Raw genomic sequence first — 21,759 nt, 5'->3', positions numbered from 1 at the left:
CAAACAGGAAAACAACGTTGAGTTCTTAGCTTGGGACGGTTAGTTGAAGGGAAAAGCTGGCAGCTTCCACTCACTGATCTGAATCTTCGTGCCGCCGTTGCCTCCATTGCCGTTTATGATGGTGTGCTCGCCGCCGTAAATGTAGCTGCCACCGTTTCCGTTCTGCGAGGGACCTTTGCCGTAGCTGCCGATGTTCAGACCGCCGTTGCCGTCGTGGATGCCGCCGTTACCGGTAGCAAACGGAAGCCTCTGGATGCAAAGTCGCCTGTATTCATCTGCAAATTAATAATAGATGCTTTTACACTATACTAATTGCAGGGAGATGGAAATATATTGCAATTTATACAAGTTGCAAATTGCAGAAATTCCTATGCATATTCCTACTTTTAAATGCAAACTTTTTGAATAACTATAAATTAATTTTGTTTTTCAATATTAATATTAAATATTAAACAATGATATTATATATGATATGATATATTTATAATGATATGTATTTTTATAATCATAATATATTTAAATAATATTTAAATGAAATAGTTAATGCACTTAAAGTAGGACCATACGTAGAAATTACAACATACTTTGCAATAAACAATATATATATATATATATATATATATATATATATATATATATGTGTGTATATATGTGTGTGTGTGTATATATATATATATATATATATATATATATATATATATATATATATATATATATATATATATATATATATATATATATATATATATATGTATGTGTATATGTATGTGTATGTATATGTTTATTGCAAAGTCTACGTATGTTCATATATTTTTTTAGCTATTACATTTAAATTTATATATTTATTTATGTATTGTATATTATTTTATTATATACTATTTTATGTACACTAAAATAATATACAATTTATAAGTTTTGAACATACTTTTATGGACATGAATATGAATATATATATATATATGTGTATGTATGTATATGTGTAATATTTTAAATAATTATATTGAATATAGATAATATATACTGTACAAGCACCTGCTTGTTTGTTCAACACATGAAAAACAGTAAAAAGATGAACAGACTTTTAAATCATTTTTACAATTTCATTATTTATATGTATGTATGTATGTATGTATGTATGTGACCCTGGACCACAAAACCAGTCATTAGTGTCAATTTTTCAAAAATAAGCTTTCCATTGATGTATGGTTTATGATTGGACAATATTTGGCTGAGATACAACTATTTGAAAATCTGGAATTTGCAAAAAAATCTAAATATTGAGAAAATCCCCTTTAAAGTTGTCTAAATGAAGTTCTTAGCTATGTATATTACTGATCAAAAATTAAGTTTTGATATATGTACGGTAGTAAATTCACAAAATATCTTCATGGAACATGATCTTTACTTAATATCCTAATGATTTTTGGCATAAAATAAAAATGGATAATTTATATCCATACAATGTATTTTTGGCTATTGCTACTTAAGACTGGTTTTGTGGTCCAGGGTCACACACACACACACACACACACACACACACACACACACACACACACACACACACATATCATATTTTTTTTAAACATGTTAAATTATTTCATTAAATATAGATAATATAAACAAAGATTTACTTATAAATCATTCAATACCTGAAAAAACAATGAAATAATGAGCAAAGTGAGCTTTGCTTGTGCATTAAACGAAAGCAGAAAAAATGAGTATTAGGCAGCCGCTCGGCTCATGCATTCCTGCGGAAGACACGCGACGGCGTCAAAGAGGAGGAAGAGCGTAAAACACACGGGTGTAAAGATGGGGAATGAAAGAGAGCGTTTTATTATCCCGAGGGACGATCGCTTTGCTGACCTGACATGTATTTATCGTGATTTTGTGGTGAGGTACAGCATGTTTGGAGCGATTCTTCAAAGAGAGCTACATAAAGGTCAAACGCTCGCACATCTAAAGAAATTCCTCCTTTGAAATTTTTTATTGTAATACAGTACTGTAAGTATTGTAAGAGTCAACACTCATTTCAGCGTATCATGACAGGATCATAATGTACTTCAAAATCTGTGCAGTTCAGAATTACATTGAAAATACCACAAAAGATGGCATGTAATACAGTTTTCTTTCTGTATTTCCCGTTGAAAAAGGAAGTTTGGACCATTTTTGAAGGTGCCAATAGTCTTTAGCTTGCATTATAGCCATGAACTATATTACTTGCTATCGCTATTCAGAAGCAAAAGCTTCAAAAAGTTCAAAAAATCTCATTTTAAATGTGTATATATGCTGAATATCTTTTAGGGGTGTGTTAGCATACCGATGTTAGACTCAAAGCTAACAAACATGGACTAAAAACCTCAAAAAAGTTATAAAAAGCTCATTTTAAATATGCATATATGCTAAATATCTTTTAGAAGCATGCTAGCATAAAGATGTTAGCCTCAAAGCTAACAGTCATGGACTATAACCATCAAAAAAGCTCTTAAATATTCTATATATATATTATCTTTAAGGAGTATTCTAGCATACAGATGTTAGCCACTAACAGTCGTGGACTAAAAGTTCTAAACAGCTCATTTTAAAAGTATATTTATGCTAAATATATTTTAAAGGTATGCTACAGTAGCACACAAATGATAACCTCAAAGCTAATAGATGTTGACTAAAAACGTAAAAGTTCTAAAAAAGAAAAAATAATAAAAAAGACTATTTTAAAATGTGTATTTATGCTAATTCTCTTGTAGAAGTATGCTAAAATACAGACGTTAGCCTCAAAGCTAACAGACATGGACTATAAACCTCAAAAAAGCTTTAAAAAGTTATAAACCGCTAAAGATGTGTATATAAACTAAATATGTTTTTGAAGTATGCTAACATACAGACAGTAGCCTCAAAGCTAATATTGACTAAAAACTCTAAAAAGCACCTGACAACGTTCAGGTGCAATTTCTAGCATTAGTTGACGTTAGTTGATTGGTTGACGTCTAAGTTGTAACACTAGTGATTAGCATTAGCCCACTCACCGGATCCTCTGACGGGGCACATCTCTGGGATGTGTCCGAGTGCCCAGCAGCGGCCCGTGTCGCAGCAGCACTGCATCTTGGTGTACTGACCGGACAGTTCGCTCGCGCAGCGGCCGTTCGCTAAAGACGCGAAACACGTACCGACCCGATGATCTGTGAGGGGGATGAGAGAGATATCAGAAATGCTACTGTTTTTGCGTAGTACGCACACTGTAAACAATGTCAATTTTATCAAAATGAGCAGTATGAAACAACAGTATACCGTATCCCACAATGCAATGCGCTCAACTTGGCCTTTCATTTTAAGTGTGAGACAATAGGTGCATCTCAAATTGCGTACTTATGCGCTATTCTATGTTTTGTAATATAAATAGTGCGAGTAGTGTGTTCACACTGAAAATTCCAAAAAAGAATAAGTGCACTTTAAATACCCGAATGATTCACTTAAATAACAAAAAAACTAAGTGTGGAATTTTTCACACTTAATGCACTCAACTGTTGCAACTTTAATTACATTAGACTAAAATTACAATGACAAAATAACCTTATAAAATTCGTACTCTACATGGTTGAGTACATAGTGCATAAGTACATAGTGTATAAGCATATAGTGCATCATTTGGGACGCAGTTATTGACCTGGAAATAACATCATATATAATTTTAACTACCCTTTTTGACTCGAATTGCCAAAAGTGATGGCATTTATACAAATTTATTAACTCCAAATACCACAAATGCTTTTCTCGCAAGTACAGTCGCACTTCGCAGGAGGTCAGGTCCCATGCGTGCCCTTTTACACAGTCCCCTAACAGGAAGTTAATTTATGAAGTGGGAGCCTGAGAAAGCCACTAGAGGACCAAAAGCGTACAGGCTTGAGATGGGACGTTTCGCTTAGTCAAGGTCAACGAGGGGGGCTGGTTGCGATAGGGTGCGTACACTGTGACATTAGCGTGAGCGGACCATGCAAAAAGGGGGTGAGAGTCGATTAACTCGGCTAATGAGCCAGTACTCTCCCATAAATCAAGTCCATGTGGAGTAATCTCAGCCAATTACGTTGGGCATAAGAAACCCTTCGTCTGGAGGTTGCAAGCGCATACTCCCGAACTGTAGCCTCCTGGGATCGACCCGGCCTGAGGGGGGCAGGGTGGGTTTCGCAAGCGTGGTGATGGGAAACTGGCTTCAATTGGAACCAGACCTTCTCTCGAGCCTCAAAGAGAGATTTTTTGTGTTCACATTGGGGCCCCGCAGTGCATTAACGCTGATTAGCGTCAGGCTAAATGACTCCCCACGGCCTGGTTTTGCGCGATACAAGGCACCAACGCAAAGATACCACAAAATTTTGCGCCGCCTTTGGTTTCTGGCCTAAAACAATGTCTAAATAGCTTGTTGTTTGTTACTAATAGCATGGATCGCCTTTGGAATAACATGCACTGATGAATTGCGCACAATTACGAAAGTCAATTTTGATTTCACGTCAACTTTCGAACATTCTCCCATGACATCATGCTCCCAAAACCATTTTGGCTTCCTAGAGTCTTTTTTTTTGTATGTCAACATGTAGAAAAACACAAGGGCTGCCCGCATTCTCCACTACGACTGGATCCATATGTACAGTGAACGCTTGCCGTAAATCCACACGGGTTTCTGGGAACAAATGAAGGCCACGTCAACACGTCATCCAGGGCCGATATCTCACGTTTCTTTATTTGCACCCGGGGACCCGGGGTTACGAGAGACATATGGGGTGGCGGGAGTGAGAAACTCAAGACGGCGTGTATAAAAAGAGAAGGGAGTGTGAGAGAAACGGACAGTGAAGAGAAAAGACAGAGGCGATGCCAGAGTCAACAGTGCCTCTGCCTCACTGTACTGGAATGTTAGCAGGAGGAAATAGCATCCATGTGACTCTGTTTTCACCGTTGTCCGCTGGCGACTGATCCCCTGAGACCGGATGAGACCGCGCGAGACCTGTTCACCAAAAGAAACCCACAAACTCTCTCCGTAACCAAACTGAAGTCTCAAACTAAAGAAAGACTAGTCAGTTTGGATTGCATTTTTAAAGGCAGTGTGTAACGGCATCACATTTACATTTGCCTGTGCATTTGACCTTTGTGACGTCAAAAAAAAAAACGTAAATTGTTGCATTCATGAAATCACCAAACAAATTTCCAGATATTTGTAAAACTAAACATTTTTCGTAATGCCAGTTTACAAAGAAATTTCTCCATGTTTCCCAAAATGTTTTGATGAAAGATTACGAAAACAAACTTTCTTATTGAAAGCAACAATAATTATAAGGTGAGCGTGAATATGACATCCTTTACCTGAACGATTTTCATTTGTATGAAGTGTCATTTGTATGTAAATGGTTGCATTCATTAAATCAACCAAATACATTTCCAGGTAAATTATTTGCGAAACCACAATTGGTTTTGCAAAATTTTTCGTACTGCCAATTTATGCAGAAATTTGTTCTCCATGTGTTTCCCAGAATGTTTTGATGAAAGATTATGAAAACAAATATTTTTTTTTCTTATTGAAAACAACAATCATAATAAGATGAACATTTATATGACATCTTTTACCCCAAATATTTTCATTTGCTCAGAGATTTATTTGTATGTAAATTTGTATGAACAAATTTCCAGGTAAATTATTTGTGAAGCCAAGAAGAGTTTTTCTTTTCTAACAAATAGACATAGAAATTATTTCTGCTTGTGTTTCCCAGAATGTTTTGATGAAAGATTGACAACAAACTTTTTTTTTTTTTTTTGTAAAACAACAATGAGCATGAGTAACGTAAGATGAGTAACATAAGATGACCTCTTTTATCCAAGGGATGTCAGACTACACAATTTTTTTAATCAATTTCATAACGCAAGCATGTCCTTCAGCAAAATTGGATTTTGAGTCAGTGTTGTTCTGAAATGCACTGAACCGCGCAACACCAGGCTGAGGTTTCACGACAGCTGCTTCAAAAACATGAAGTTTCTAAAAGGGATTTACAGCCCAATAACATAAGAGAGCATTCATAAGTTCTTATAATTCAATTCTTAGGATGAAATTCTTATAAACTTTTAAATCCTTAGCATTAAAGGTTTGTTTCATAATGCAATTATGTTCTATTAATTAAATTCTTATGATAATGAGCACAAACATTAACATGCCAAAAAATGGACTGACTATTTTATGTTGGCTAACAACAGAAAAAAAAAATCAAGATGTTAAAAAAACCTGAGCATAAAAGTAAATCCTGACACGAAAAATGTTGAGTTCTCAAAATAAGGAACCCATTCAAATCTTAAAAAGATTTGAAGTTCTTGTGAATTCATTAAAAAAGAACCTTTTTAAGTTACAGAAGAACTTTTAGCCATCTTTTGCTAAAACGGACTGAATATTAATATATATTAATATTTTTGCTAGCAACAAAAATTCGTTTTTTTGCAACATGTTAACAAATCATGAACATTGAACGAGTAACTACTGACACTGGAAGATGTTAATTCTCAAAACAAGGTTCCAAGTTTTTATGGAGTCACAGAAGAACTTTAAGTTTATATGATGCTACAGAAGAACTTTTTTTGCTAAAATGAACAGGCTACTTTAAGTTTGCTAACAATAGAAATTAAAAACATTTTTTGCAAGATGTTAACAAAAACACGAACGTACAACGAGCAAATCCTGACAATGAAAAATGTTAATATCTCAAAATGAGAAACTCATTTGAAGCGTAAACGTTTCTGCGCCATTAGCAGCACCAGAGCAAAATTTTTGACGTCAAAAAAATTCACTTCCGTTTGGTGCCACTAGTGGTGCAAAAATTACACATTTGACCTGAAAAAATACGTCGCTAACTCATCCAGGTTTGCAGATGAAGATACAGGCCTATATACACACAAGCACTCTTGCCCGAGCTTGAAGCGGTTGACCACACACGAGTTCATCTCATGAGTCATAAAAGCAATATAATGCACGGCTCAGATGCGACCCAGGACTGTAAGGTCACGGGAACACACGTGGGCGTGCATGTGTGTTTGTGTGTGTGGATGAAAGAGTCTCACCGACACATCTGGAGCCGTCTGCGCTGGTAACGTATCCCCGCGGACAGGTGCACACGTAGCTTCCGGCGGTGTTGGTACATTCCCCGCCGTCACACACTCCGGATATGGTTGCGCATTCATCGATATCTAAAATACAACACAATGATAAATTTCCTGGAATTGTTAAACATTTCAAGATGCTGATGTAACAGAAAACATAGTAGAAACCAAACAGTATGAACTCAAATGCATTTTTTTTTTAGGAGAAACATCTAAGCAGCAACTCTCATTGGATTCTACAATGCGAGCAACAATTGAGAAAACAAAGATCTCATTTGTGCTCATCAAACTGCATCTTGGCTTCATCCACCTTCTCATGGTAGCGTACGGGTGCAAACTCAAAGCGAAACTCGACAGATGGTAAAGAGATTTTTTTGGATTCTATTGCGTTTCGTTCTTATATTTATACACACGTGCAATTTAGTAAAATTATATGCGGACGCTGTGTCGGGTTTGTCGCATGAGATTGAGGCGGGATGTGGGAAGAGCATGACGAGCGATTACGTGTTTGATGTGTGTGTGGAAACCGGGAGTCATGGTGTCCCACAGCAGCTGAAAACGGCCCTGCTGAAGTCATAAAAACCTCTGCAAAACAAACCGCTCGTCAGCGGAGCCCCAAAAGCAGGACTAGACTTTACTCAGGGTGGAATGACAAATGACTGCTGGAGTGTGTGTTTGCATCCTCATATGTTAGGAGGAGAACACTTCTTTGGGTTTTTGCATTGCAGATGCAGTTGTTTCTCTGATCAAATGGTTGTTTAGTCAAGCTCTGTATTTAAAGAGAAACAGGAAAAAGCAATGTTTATGAAACTGTCTCCATTATTTGGGCTTTTTGACTTGCAAAAAGTAACGGACTAAAATTTAAAAAAAAATAAGATAACGGTTCTAAATAATGAGAACATTCCAAGCTCTTAAATTGCAGTATAAGAACTATTTTCAATGCAATGTCATAAAAAGGTTCTTCTGAGACATAATAACTTAAAAAGGTTCTTCTAAAGGATATTGCAGACTGAGTCCGAAATTCTCGTCCGCAATTTTCACACGTTAAAAAATAAATACTACCTCACACTGTGTCAATCACGCTTACACACTATAAAATCAGAAAAAAAAAAAAATAAAATAAAAAATCAGATCAGGTTCGATTTTCTGCGTTTTCATATCCGTAGCAAGAATTTTGATAGGAAAGGATGACGAATACGAAAAAAACAAACAAACAAAAAACGCATAAGCATAGTGTGCAAGGACCTTAAGTTCTTATAATATCACAGAACCTTTTAAAGTTCTTGTAACGCCATTAAAGTACTTCAATTTCTTATATCATAAAGTTCTTGCAGAACCTTTTTAATTTCTTATAAAGCCATTAAAGAACCTTTTAAGAAATCACAAAAAGGTTCTCATGTCTGAAGAACTTAAATAGCTTCTTCTTTCACAGAAGAACCGTTTTAAATTCTTATAACACCATTAAAGAACTTATATCATACATTTCTTTTTAGATTTTATGATGTCCTTGAAGAACCTTTTTAAGTTCTTCTAATTCCATTAAAATTTTTAGGTTTTTCGTAAGGTTTTTCTATGGCATTGCAAGAACTTGGAAGAACCTTTATAACTCCTTAATTCACAGGAGAACCTTTTATGATGTTATAAGAACTAGAATTTTAAGTGGAAATTTTAAGCACTTAAAAAGGTTCCTTAATGGCATCATTAGAACTCAGACAAACCTGTTTAAAAGAACAATTTTATGATATAAGAACGTAAAAAGGTTTCTATGACATGGCAAAACCTTAGAAGACCCTTTAAGTCATAAAATAAGTAAATTATGACCCTTAAGTCATAAATTATTTTTTTTTAAAATAATATCATACAACAAAGTTTAATGGCATTATAAGAACTTTTTGAAGTTTTATTCAATGGCATCGAACTTAAACAGGTTTTTATAATAACTTACAATGTCTATCACATCTATAAGAACCTTAAGTTCCTATAATGAACTTTAGATTCTTATGATATCACAAAAAGGTTCTTCTATGACTTAAGAACTTAGAAAGGTTCTTCTATGACATTGCAAGAAGTTGCAAGAAGTTTTCTTAATGTTAAAAACAATGTTAAAAATCTCCAAAGAAGCATGTCTTCTCATCTCAGGAACTCATGACAAATCAGGAACCCTAAATCACTAAATATAAGAAGTTCTGCTAAACCCAAAGTCCAGCAGGAATCTTTATATGTTAAATAAATGCTTTAAATGCTAAATTAGAGCGACTTTCTCTGAAATGAGCTCCTGGCTTCTGTGAGTCTCCTGACCACCTCTCGAGAAAGTGCCCCGTAAGCAGTGCGAGGTACACCTCATGCTGTACCTCCTCGCCCGGGGCAAGACTTTTTCCACCACACCGTTGTCTTGTAATTAAGCGCCCCTCCTCGCCCCACAGAACTACCACCTGGGGGGTTTTTTCCACCATCCACGCGGCTTCAAAGAAAACAGAGCAGCACTTTTCCAGCGAACTCCAGCCATTCAGACTCATAGTTCAGGGTGTTTAAGTGATCACCCGAGGATCTCATTTACAGACGTTTCTCTCTCGCTTGCTCGAGGAAAAAGGCTGCTTGGGTGTAGCCTGCAGACAGAGGTCTGCTTCTTCTCCAAACCTTCATTTTAGTCATGACCTTGTCATTCAGGGTCAAAATGTGATTCTGAGTTAACTAATAACGTCAAGGGTTGGGATTCCCTCTGTATGGCTTACTGGAAGTATGTCGAATCCTAATGGTTTACATTCTTAACTCTTTACTTACAGTTTTGAACGAGAAGTGAAAATGTAGAAACTTGCAGGAAAGAAAAGTCACAAATGAGACCTCAGTTGTTTCTCCGAGACACCAACAGGATTAAGTCGGGAGTAAGCGTTTTCAATTTTGCTTAAGTTTCTTGCTTCCCAGAGGCATCTATGAGAAAATAAACGTGTGTCTGAATTTTTACAGCGCTGTGCTCTTTCTGTATATCAACAACTCATTTGTGCCTGTTAGTATTCCTACTCAGGAATTTTATGACAAACATCTGAGGCAAAGTAGATTCTTGAATGAAGCATAAATCAAGCCTGCATCAAGTTAATGGAGCCATGATAAAAACAACCTTGGAGTAATGTCATTTACTTCAGGTAGGACTCTTTTCATTAAAAGACTGCCTGAAAAAGCAAAATGCAAGCTGTAATCAATGCTGACATTTATAAAACCCATTTTAATGAAATTGCAGTGTAAAATAAAATATAATTTTTAATACATTTTATAAATAGCGCAAGTGTAAAATAAAATTACATAATAGATTAAATGAAATGAAATAAAAAAATAAAATAAAAAGAATGAATAAATTTTATTTTAGCTGAAATAAAATGATAAATATATTAGATGAAAATTTTACTTAAATTAGAAATGCTGCCTTGGTTATTAACTGAAATAAAATAAGTTGAGGCGCTAATTAAGAAAACTAGTAAATATAATTAAAGTAGGAACATAGTGTTAAAATATATAGACTTGTATATTAAAATATATAGAATAAATATGGAATTCAAATAGAAGTAAAAAAATAAATAAATAGATAAATAAAATGACAAGCACATAATATTTATAAAAAATAAAATTACACCGAAAATATCTAAAATATTTTTTTCTGTTCATTAATTCATTTTAATACCATAAAATTATATACTTTTACCTAAGAAATATTTATATGAAGAAATACTTTACTTGAGAAACATTTAATTTATTTACTTTTATTTACAATTGTTCAGTTGTACTGTATTTTCAAGAACACATTTATTCAAAATTCTTATTTTTACACCTATTGTTTTACTTTATTTGTTAATACTGCCCATTTTCTCCATTTGTACTATTGTTAATTCACTTGCACTTTGCGCCAGTATTGTAATGCCAAAACAGCACACTAAATTGAAACATAATACTGTGGTAGATAAGAAATAACCTCACCCATCTGGTATATAATAGCTGTGATCCACTATCTCTCTCTCTTTATCTCTCTATTTAAGTTTTATCTCAATCCTCCTAAAGGTCAGACTTGGATCCAAGAACCGCAGACCCCCGCTTTACAAAACGCCTGTTTGTTTTCACTCGGCATTGTTTAAATTCCACCCAAACAGCACTGTCTAATGTTAAAGACGGACCCAAAGGGGAAAACAGTCAACCAGCTAAACCAGAAACCAGCATAAACCATCATGTAGGCCGATTCCAGGCAATTCTCACTGGATTCTCAGATCTGACGTCAACATTTCATGCATATCAAAAACTCATACAAAAGCTTACAGTGTCGAAGAAGACGCCAAGTGTGTGACTCAACTTTTTTTTCCAGTTACGAGTTACGAATAGGACTGAGATCATTCTCGTGCTGTTTTCTGGCAGCTTGTGTGGTTTGGACTTTGTGCAGTAAGTGATGTACCTTCACACTTCTGGTTGGTCTCACTTTGCCGGTGACCCGCGGGACATTTGCACTCATAGGAGCCCACTGTGTTAATGCAGTTTCCTCCAGCACACAGTCCTGGGACGGCCTGACACTCGTCCACGTCTAATAAAATGAAGAAAAGAAAGTAAGCAAACACAGTTTGAACACAACTTCACCAAATGGTTTAATGAGTTATTTGTTTTTTAAACCGTAAACAGTACTTTTGCAAAAATGCAGTAAACAACCAAAGCATGTTGCACTCAACTCGCTACCAATAAACACATCCAATTTAATTCAAAATTAAATTTTAATTCAATTTTTACAACCTGGAAGCAATATCAACCAAGTTTTAAGCTCTATCATTTCATATTATTTGATCTGACTGCAAAAATGAGGCGCCTTAGTAAAACAGTGAGACTTTTTTTTTTTTTTAATTGTTTAAATCGTTCATGTTAAACTATTTAAATGATGCCGTTTAAATAAGGACAGAATTTACAATTGATTAACACAGAAATTAGTATATATAATGGATATAATATATATAATGTAGTGGCAACAGTGTTGTGTATATCTAGAGCAGTGTTTATGTTGCATACTATTTCATGTACTAAAAAGTATTTAATTCTAAACATAACCTATGTTTTTCTTTTCAGGTCAACCAACACGACTGTAGCGACAGCAAGACCTTTTATTTCAAATTCAACAAACATTAGTTTAATTTCCAGGTTTCGGGCATCTTTTTATGTAGCAAACAAAGCACTGAATTTTCCGTAAGGGCACAATCCTGGTACAATCTGAGCTTTGTTCGGTAAGGAAATACTAACTACTACTGCAACAACAGCATCTAAGGGCCAGATTTACTAACAGCTTGCGCCAGCGCAAACCGTCTTTTGGCGTTAAAACGGTACTGTCAGGATTTACTAAAGATGTGCAGTGAAGAATTAGTGCTGAAAAGGCGTGGACAGTATATTTAATATGCATTTGTAGGAGTTTCCCTTTCAGACGCAAAATTTATGGGAGGACAGTATTAAGCCCGGTACACACCAAGCCAACGCTGACGGACTAGTGGCGACGAAAGCAGACTGCGGGGTTGGCTCACGTCGGCAGCATCTGGGTCCAAAGTTGTCCTGACACACCAAGCCTCAAAACTTAGTCGGCCGACGGACAAAAACTGCCCGATGGCCGACCGTCGGTTTGGTGTGTACCGGGCTTTAAAATGAATCACGCAACGTTATTTACTAACATTTGCGCTCGTCAATTTAATGGTATTTGCGCCATTATTTAACGCCCCAAAAAAGCATGTCTTAAAACAGGCGGTAATTTGCGCAGCTCTTGGTAGATTGTGCTGGTCATTATGGGAACGAGATGTTGCGTCTGTGATCTTTAAAGTGCGCATTGTCAGTAAATCACTTGCAGAAATTTCCCCTAACGTCGGCGCATTTGTGACCCTGGACCACAAAACCAGTCTTAAGTCGCTGGGGTATATTTGTAGCAATAGCCAAAAATACATTGTTTGGGTCAAAATTATAAATTTTTCTTTTATGCCAAAAATCATTAGGATAATGGTAAATTTCTTACCGTAAATGTATAAAAACTTAATTTTTGATTAGTAATATGCATTGCTAAGAACTTCATTTGGACAACTTTAAAGGCGATTTTCTCAATATTCAGATTTTTTTGCACCCTCAGATTCCAGATTTTCAAATAGTTGTATCTCAGCCAAATATTGTCCTAACAAACCATACATCAATGGAAAGCTTATTTATTCAGCTTTCAGATGTTGTATAAATCTCAATTTCGAAAAATTGACATTTAAGACTGGTTTTGTGGTCCAGGGTCACATTTAAGGAATTGCGCTCTAACGCTAATTTGCCCTGTTTAGTAAATCTGGCCCCAAAGCTCTTAAATTGAGACTCATAATGGGTTTCGCTCAGTTTAAGGATCTCTCGTAGGTCACTTTATATCTATGAGAGGGTTAAACACATGTATAATTTTTGTTAGCTCACAGTCTGGGCATTTTCCGACTTCATAACACAACTACAGATCTTCGGTATTGTCTGGATTGGACAGTACTAACATATCAGGCTAGCACTGCATTTATCTGTCTCTTTATGTTGATACGCACATCCGCAGACCTTCAACCTGTATCCAATAAGCACAAAATCATTGGTTCTGTCTACTAATATAGACCGAAAATAACTTCTTCCATTAAATGCCGTCAAACAGAAAAAGACTCTGGAAAGCTCGCTGCACGGTACGCAAATCCTCCCGCCCAAATGTGCACATGTGTGTGCTTTGTACTTTAGCCAGACAGACTTTTGCAAAAGCACTCCGTCTTTGGGCAAATCCAGGCCAGACTTGGAGCTGTCTCTTATGTTGTATATTGAGGGGAGGAAAAGAATATCTTAAGTTAAAGAGAGACGTTTGGGAGGGGTCGTCCTTGAGATGATGTGAGAAATCAGGGTGGCATTTGCGATTTTGGCTCTAAAATAGACTACATATCTCTGAGGGCGAAGCAACTGGATTGTAAGAGCTGGTTATTTTCATCTACGCTGCTGCAGAATCAGGGTTATTGTCATTAACTAAATCTAAATGGTACATAAAACACTGCAGAATCTACAGCATCAATGCAAAAGAACTGAGAACTGATTGTAATGACACATATATACTGGATCCTGCAAAACAATACGTAATTCCCATCAAAATAGTTTTGCTTGCCCCTATTGCAAACGAAAAATTGTAGCTGACTGAAAAAAGCCTCTCCAAACCAGTGTTAATCATGCTACGGTAACCTCATCTACTGAATGTTCATGACCTAATGTGTAACAGGCCTTGAGAACAGAATTAAATCATGTCCATCTGTGTCCCTGAAAATCAAGCAAGAAGTCCAAACAGTACGCCCATAATTACAAATAAATGTGACAATCCATTATGTAATCCCATTTAAAATACTCCCAATGGAAGTCATCTAAATATTTGACTCTACTAAGAAACACAATGGGGAAGTGTCCACTTAGACAGGGACTGAAGTGGTATGGTTTACCCTAAATAGGCCTCTTCGTGTCATCTGCCACGTCAGGCTGGTCATTAGGGCAAGAATTCTCCAGACGCTGAGAAGGAAAGAGCTGTTTGCTCAGACGCCAGACGCTCATTCTTACCTTGGCAAGCACCGGTGCGGATGTTGGGGATGAAACCTCTTCGGCAAGGGTGGGGTTGGGCAGGGCACATCTCGCATGGGTGACCCCACGCTCGCCCGATGGTGGCGCAACACAACGTCTTGGTGCACACGATGCCGCTCAGCTGACCTTGGCACATCTGGTTGTTGACTTGTGTGAAGCACGGCCCGGTCCGGTAGTCTGATTATGGGAGGGATGAAGAGCGTTACAGAAGTCAATAAGTACATGAATAAAACATTGGGACATTGCTACAACCAGAGCTGGGTAGATTACATACAAATTGTAGTCCGTTACGGATTCCAAATTTCATTAATCTAATTGTATTTAGTAACGTAATCCATTGCATTGCACATTTTAGGTAATATAATCAGACTACTTTTGGATTACTTTTGACCTAACTCGTTTATCACATTGATTCAAATAGGATACTTTTGTACAATATTGATTTAAAAATTAATTGTAATTAACAACATGAAGTGCATTAAATACTACATTACTTCAGGGTTTCCCAAACTGGGGTTTGTGAAAGAACTGTAGGTGGTTTGTGAGTTTAATTAAAAGCTAATAATTAATTAAATCATAATAAATGTAAAATTAAATCATTTTAAAATAACATCAGTCAAAATAAAACACTTACTAAAAAATGGAAATGTTTCAATTGTTTTAACTGCATGTCATGTGACCATTAACCAATATCAGAGAACCGTGAACATGCAAATGGGATACTTAAAATATTTAGTTTTGAAACTCAGTGGTACTTCAAGTAAACATATTGTGTGAAAGCGGTTCAGATGACAAAAAAAAAAAAGAACAAACAAAAAAAAAATTGGGAATCCCTGCATTACATGTAAATAAGAAATAATGTGAATTTGTGCATTTTAATGTGTTTGAAAAACAAAAGCCTTCCAACGAGACACAAATAAATGGTTAAGTAACCTACTGAGTGATAATTCAAATAAAAATGGATAAAAAAATAACTGTAGTCTGATAACGAGTATTTTTAAATGTAATTTAATCTAATTGCAAGTATTTAATTTTTGGACTCTGATTACGTAATCCAGATAACATGTAATCAGTTACTACCCAGCTCTGGCTACAATAGTGAAAAAGCCTTTCATAGGGTACAATACCATCTCAAAACCATAAAAACAGCTTAAACTGGCCTAAGGTGGTGTGCTGGTTTTCACTGGTCAGGTTAGTCTGGCCAATTGCTATACTAGGATAAACCAGCCAAGACCACCAAGCCTATATGAGCTGACAAAACCATTCTGTGATATGACAAGAAAAGTGCTAACAAACATTGACACGCAACCAAGAAATTACGACCACAAGAAATCACATTCATGGATAAAGAAATAAGCAGATGCATCTTCTCCATCACGCAGCTGTTTCCCAATCATTCCCATGCTGGAGGTCGGTCTGGGAATGCTCTGACAGAGATTCTCTTTCACGGTCTTCTAATAGGATAACCAGATAATCGCTAAAAAATTGCTGGGTTGCATCAATAATGGTAATTTCCATGACAAACCATCTTGTTTTTGGCTGAGGCAGAAATGTGGGATAGTGGTACTAGCACTGTTTTGACTGTTGGAGATTTGGCCAAGTGACTTCCTTTGTGCTGGTTGCCAATTGAGACGACTTACAGTAATCACATTAACGATGTTTTGAGCATCAAACAAACCAATTTGACACTGAAATAAACTGACCATTTCAGGATACAGTCATTTCTGTTTAAAAGAACTCAAACAAATGCCCGTCTGTGCGGTACTGCATCTTCCAAGTCTTTGCTAGTGTTGTTTTGAAAACATAATTGAACGAGATCCTGCATTTGTTTGGGGTATACTGTGAGAGCCGGTTTACTCTGGCGGGATATGAATGAGATCCTGACCCTGGTCGTTCCTTAAAGAAATGAACAAATCTTTCCATATCCTTCATAATATTGCATGCGAAACAAAAGCTAAATCATATGTCCATACCCAAGAGGGAGGGAAATGGCACTAAGAAAGTAGGTCAAGAGGAGAAGACAAAAAAGGAAGGACTATGAAGATTTCCCCTTCACGTGCCTTCAAATCCCCTTGCTGTCCCTTTTCCTCGTCCCTCATGCGCTCCCCTGACCTGACCGTTCTTCCTGGACGATTTGAGTCCAGGAATGCAGGTCCTCTCCAAGTTGAGGCGACCCACTGTGAGCATCCTATGCACATCTGGGATTGATTAATTGTGCCTGGTCAGGACTACAGTGGGACAAGCTAAGGCCCAGATGTGTCCGTGCATATCCAGTATTCCAATTCATCAGCCTCTCTATATTGCTGCTTTGACTCTTACTGTGAGTGATGATATTCATATGGGTAAAGCCTTCTGGGGCATATCTATCAAGTCAAGATTTTCTTGATTTATGGATTTGGTCATTTCCCATGTTGGGAGCAAACAAATTCAGTACAAAAAAATAGTGTCTATAAGCAAAAACAACCTTGCAGCCTCTACTTTGAGGGTTGGGAATCGAACAATTCCAGTTCCAGAATCGGATACATAATTGGATATTTGCTGTAAAATAAAAATTTTGATTCTTCCTATCGATCCCTATATGCACTTTTTTCTTTCATCTGTGAGGACCCAACCTGGCGATCTGCCAGGACCTTGCTCAAGCGCTCCAAAGTTTGGCAACACTTGTGATCAGAAGCCAAAAAAGCTAAGTATAATATTTGTGATAAGCTAAACATGTTGCTAAACATGTTGTGTCACCACCAACATGACAAAGCACTTTAATTTAACAGATCAATAAAGATCACGAACACGATACAAACACCAACGTGATTCTATTCCTAAATTACAACGATTTATCCGTTCCATTCCTCAACCTTGCGACGTGTGCGATCACAACGTTGTGATCGCTTGGTTCGTCCGTGCAGCGTGCGCTCATGCCAGTGTGATTTGAACACTTAAATCTGCATTCGTGCTGCTGCTGACCTGAAGAAAGCAGCTGTCATGTATAGGTATGAAATAGCTTCACAGTATTTTCAACCACACACTGTATAATTATTTCTGTGTTACTAATTTTCAATTAATAATCACAGAAGTACTGGGATAAAAGTTTATAGTTCGGGACTAAATGTGCACAGTAGTGATTTGAAATAAGAGTAAATCACCTTTTAGAAGTTTTTAACACTTTAAATAAAGATTTATTGATTACTTTGTTATGCCAGTAGGTAGCGAAAATGGGCTGTTAAAATGTATTTGTCTTTGAATCATTCAAGAGATTCGTTCAAAATGCTGATTCATCCAGTAATGAAACGAAACAAGTAAATCTCCAGTTAGTCATTGAATCATTCATTCGTAAATTACATGTGATTTTGTTTAGTTGTCTAATGTTTTTCCTTCAGAATCGTGAGAGAACCACGATCTCCATTTTAAACAACGACAACAACAACAACAACAAACAAAAAAAAACTCAATTTATCCAGAATCATGCAGCTCTATTTTGCATATTTGATTTAATCACATTGGAATCGAAACTGGGAATCGAAAACAATCAGAATCGATAAGCAGAATCGGAATTGATCAAATTAAAATGATACCCAACCCTAGAGTGCCACTCCACTAGTTGGTGAACGAGTAGTGAGTCATTTACATAAAGTCTGACTTGTCGAAGGGTCTACTACAGGGGTATCCGAACTCGGTCCTGGAGGGCCGGTGTCCTGCAGAGTTTAGCTCCAACCCTAATTAAACAGACCGGAAGCAGCTCATCAAGGTCTTACTAGGCATGCTAGAACTTCCAGGCAGGTGTGTTGAAGCAAGTTGGAGCTAAACTCTGCAGGACACCAGCCCTACAGGACCAAGTTTGCAGACCCCTGGTCTACTTTTTTTGGACATGTAAGTAGTTGTACAATACCTACACAGAGGACTACATGGACATCACAAGTTGCTTTGCAGTGAAGGATAGTAATATAGAAGGTACTGAGAAATGTCTGCCATAAGAACATCCTTGAAGCTGCTCAGGTTTGTCTAACAACCCTTTGATCTACAATGAAACTGGAGCCCGGGAGTCTAAAGGCTCCTGCCAACATCATTCGGAAGCCGTCACGTTGTTCGAACCTGCCAATTTCTGCACAGAACCATTTGTATGCGCACACGGCCAGAAGAAGAAATGCAGCGTAACACGGTAGGTCCACGCTAAAGACTGGACTCCTTTGAACACTTTAATACACAAGATTGCAGTCTCGTAGTAAACAGATCTGCAAGGCATAAGGGAGACCGGTTAACCTCAAAGTCAAGTTGGCAAACTTGGCGGCAATGAGCAGACCTTGCTTCCCAGAAGCAAGCAGACTCATATTCTGGAGAAGGGGGGGATGTGTCTGTGATGCAGACAACATTCGGAAGTAATTTCGCCTTGATTACTGTTCGAGTGGCTTGTCAGATCAAAACCATTCACCTACACCCTATCCTGCCAAACGCTCACTCACCTCTACTTTCCGTTTAGTCACCACAGTGTTTCCCTGCCAGTGACGTCTGCCAACTATTGAGCAGCGTACATTATCATGAATCATGGGGCAAGATGGGGAAAAACGATGCCTCAGAAGGTCGCTGATATGTGGCATTCACACTTGTCCAAAGATTGAGCGGCAGCGTGATTTGGCAGGAGGAATTCCAGCTTTCTTCACACTCCAGCGGCTTGGCCTGTTTTTATCATCCTCAGTGCTAATGGACTGAAAGGGAGTAGACTGTCATGAAAGACCCTCTAAGAAATGAAAAATCAGCCAGAGGGAAGTTAATCTAGTCTGGAACGTTAAGCCGTGGGGACCAACTGCAGGTGGAAACCTCAAGCGCAGCCAAAAACGTGCTTAAGAGTCAACGACTGGGAATAGTCACTCACTTTGTTGTGACCTATTTCGGTTTAATCCGAGTACACACCAAGATAAGAAATGTGTTTTCACTTGGGAAGAAGCAGAAGTTCATTCACGTAGGCCTGAAGAAAATAAGGGGGGTAGAAAGGAAACATTAGACGGTCAGGCCTTCCTGTGAAAGACTTTGAAGTTTTTCGGATGGACCAACAAACTCTTTTACTGCTCTGTGATTTACAGTACAGCTAAATAAGACAGGCAACCTCTTCGCATCTTCTCTGTTGTACACATCCGACAGCCAAGGTTACAAAAGTTTTATGACTCCCAAATGAGTCAGTCTAGTGACACTGTTTTTGTTTTCATTCATTCTCTTGTGGTTACAGGAGGATTAGTCACGTTTCATTGCTCGGAAAACCCTTTTTCTCTAGAATGCATGAAAAAAAAAAACAATGGCATCTGTGCCAAAACGGTGGTAATTGATCAAACTAAAATGGACTAGTGACCCATGACCCTGAGCAAAGTCAGCCCTCGACTGCGAATGAATATTATGCATAGCTTTCTTTGGTGCGGGACACGGAAAGCGATAACGCAGAGCACACGTGGCTAAACGGAAAACGAATTAGATGGGCCTAACACCATTCTTACCGTTAACTCGCTTAACTCCCTCTATTAACCGTGCCGACTCACAGCTGAGCTTGCATTATGTTTGCTGAATTCTTCTGCAGACGACTGACTTTCTGAAAAAGCCAACTATTGTGCTTCGTCTTCCAAGAAAGAGGAAGTAGCAAAGAAACTGGATCGTGAAAAGACTGGTGCTGGCTTTTTTTGGAAGAACCAAATAGAGAGACTGACATCAGGCCGGCATCATCTTTTGGAAATTCATCAACTGTGTGAAATCCAGTCGCTTGATGATAAACAGACTCTTTATTTAGCCTGGCTCAGGCACGCCTATCTCTGCTCTGTGAAATGACTAATTGTTTAGATTGACGTTTTTACAACCTACAAGCAAGGACCTTGAGGGTGAGTCTGGGGAGTTTCGGAGACGAGAGTCTGGACTGAATGGATCTGGTCGGGTGGCCCAGAAAGGAAGAAGGTGTCCCGTGGACGGCACTCTCCGTGTGAAGAGATTGTTTGTACTAGTTCAGGCCTGACTGTGTATACACAGCTGGGGTCTCCATTTCTTGGAGAACACCTCCCCCCCCCCTTCTTGTCAGAAAAGTCTCCACAGAAATGTTCCCTTGTCATTTCCACCCTACTTTATCTACTGCCAGATGTCTCCCAAACTTTTCCACCTCCCTGTGTTGGGTTTTCAAAGGGAACCGGCCTACGATTGCACAAGGGGCTTCGTGAAGGGGTGGGGTCAAACAGAGAACCAGACGCAGTAGGGTGGGGTACCGAAAAAGGGCTTAGGTATTCGGTCTAATGGGCCTGGGGCGCTTCTCTCCCACAATCCACAAAGCCTGATGGGAACTGCCTTTACGGTCCTTTCAGTCTGTCATTTTCTCATAACTCCAGCCAAGGATTTCACCTCTGATAGAACGTCTCGTGCACACGTGAAGGGAGGCTTTCGTCCTTTTTTTTCGCCCCAGATTACCTCATTGTTCCTGCTCTGAGAGACGTGGCCACAATGTAAACTGTAGCATTAATTTCACACCGGCTACAATGAAGGGGGAAGCACACCGCCTCAAAAATAAAAGTACTGTAAATTACCCTCGGAGCGTTTCTGGGTCACATTGACACAGTGTTACCACATTCTTGAAGCAGGCCTGAGACGGTAAACAAACCACACATCTTCACAGACGTCAACACAATTAAGACTTGAGAAAATATGAACTTTGGAAGCATAGCGATGGCTTACCTCTCTCGCACTGCGGCCCAGTAAAACCGTAGACACAGGCACATCTGTTGGGTCCAATACAACGCCCACCATTTTGACATCCGCTCTCACACACAGCTACAGAAAGTATCAAAATTGGTGAAATTAAAGAATGTTTTATTAAATTTTATCCTACAATTAGAAAAAAAAATACATATAGAGTTCTTGAGTTGCTATATTCTTTGGAATGTTTGGAAAGTTCTTGATTTTCATTAAAAGGTCTTAAGATAAGTGAATAAGAAATAAAATACTAAAAAATGTAAAATAAAAAAGACAAGACATAAAATAAAATATTTAGATAAATATATAGTTGGG

General features: G+C 37.7%; 1 protein-coding gene across 3 annotated transcripts in view; it reads right to left on the bottom strand.

The window, feature by feature from the left end:
* The window catches only part of fbn2b (fibrillin 2b), an 80,635-nt gene that overhangs the window by 45,032 nt on the left and 13,844 nt on the right, over positions 1-21,759 (bottom strand). For all 3 annotated transcript variants that reach the window (XM_058760000.1, XM_058760001.1, XM_058760002.1), the window contains 6 exons: positions 21,427-21,522; positions 14,716-14,913; positions 11,555-11,680; positions 7,084-7,209; positions 3,024-3,176; positions 75-275 (listed from right to left, as the gene is read on the bottom strand). In XM_058760000.1, coding sequence (XP_058615983.1) covers positions 75-275; positions 3,024-3,176; positions 7,084-7,209; positions 11,555-11,680; positions 14,716-14,913; positions 21,427-21,522 — 900 coding nt within the window. The remainder of the gene's footprint in view (positions 1-74; positions 276-3,023; positions 3,177-7,083; positions 7,210-11,554; positions 11,681-14,715; positions 14,914-21,426; positions 21,523-21,759) is intronic.

Source organism: Onychostoma macrolepis, chromosome 22, assembly GCF_012432095.1.
Source record: "Onychostoma macrolepis isolate SWU-2019 chromosome 22, ASM1243209v1, whole genome shotgun sequence".
Lineage (NCBI taxonomy): Eukaryota > Metazoa > Chordata > Actinopteri > Cypriniformes > Cyprinidae > Onychostoma > Onychostoma macrolepis.
This window is presented reverse-complemented; position numbering and strand designations above follow the sequence as displayed.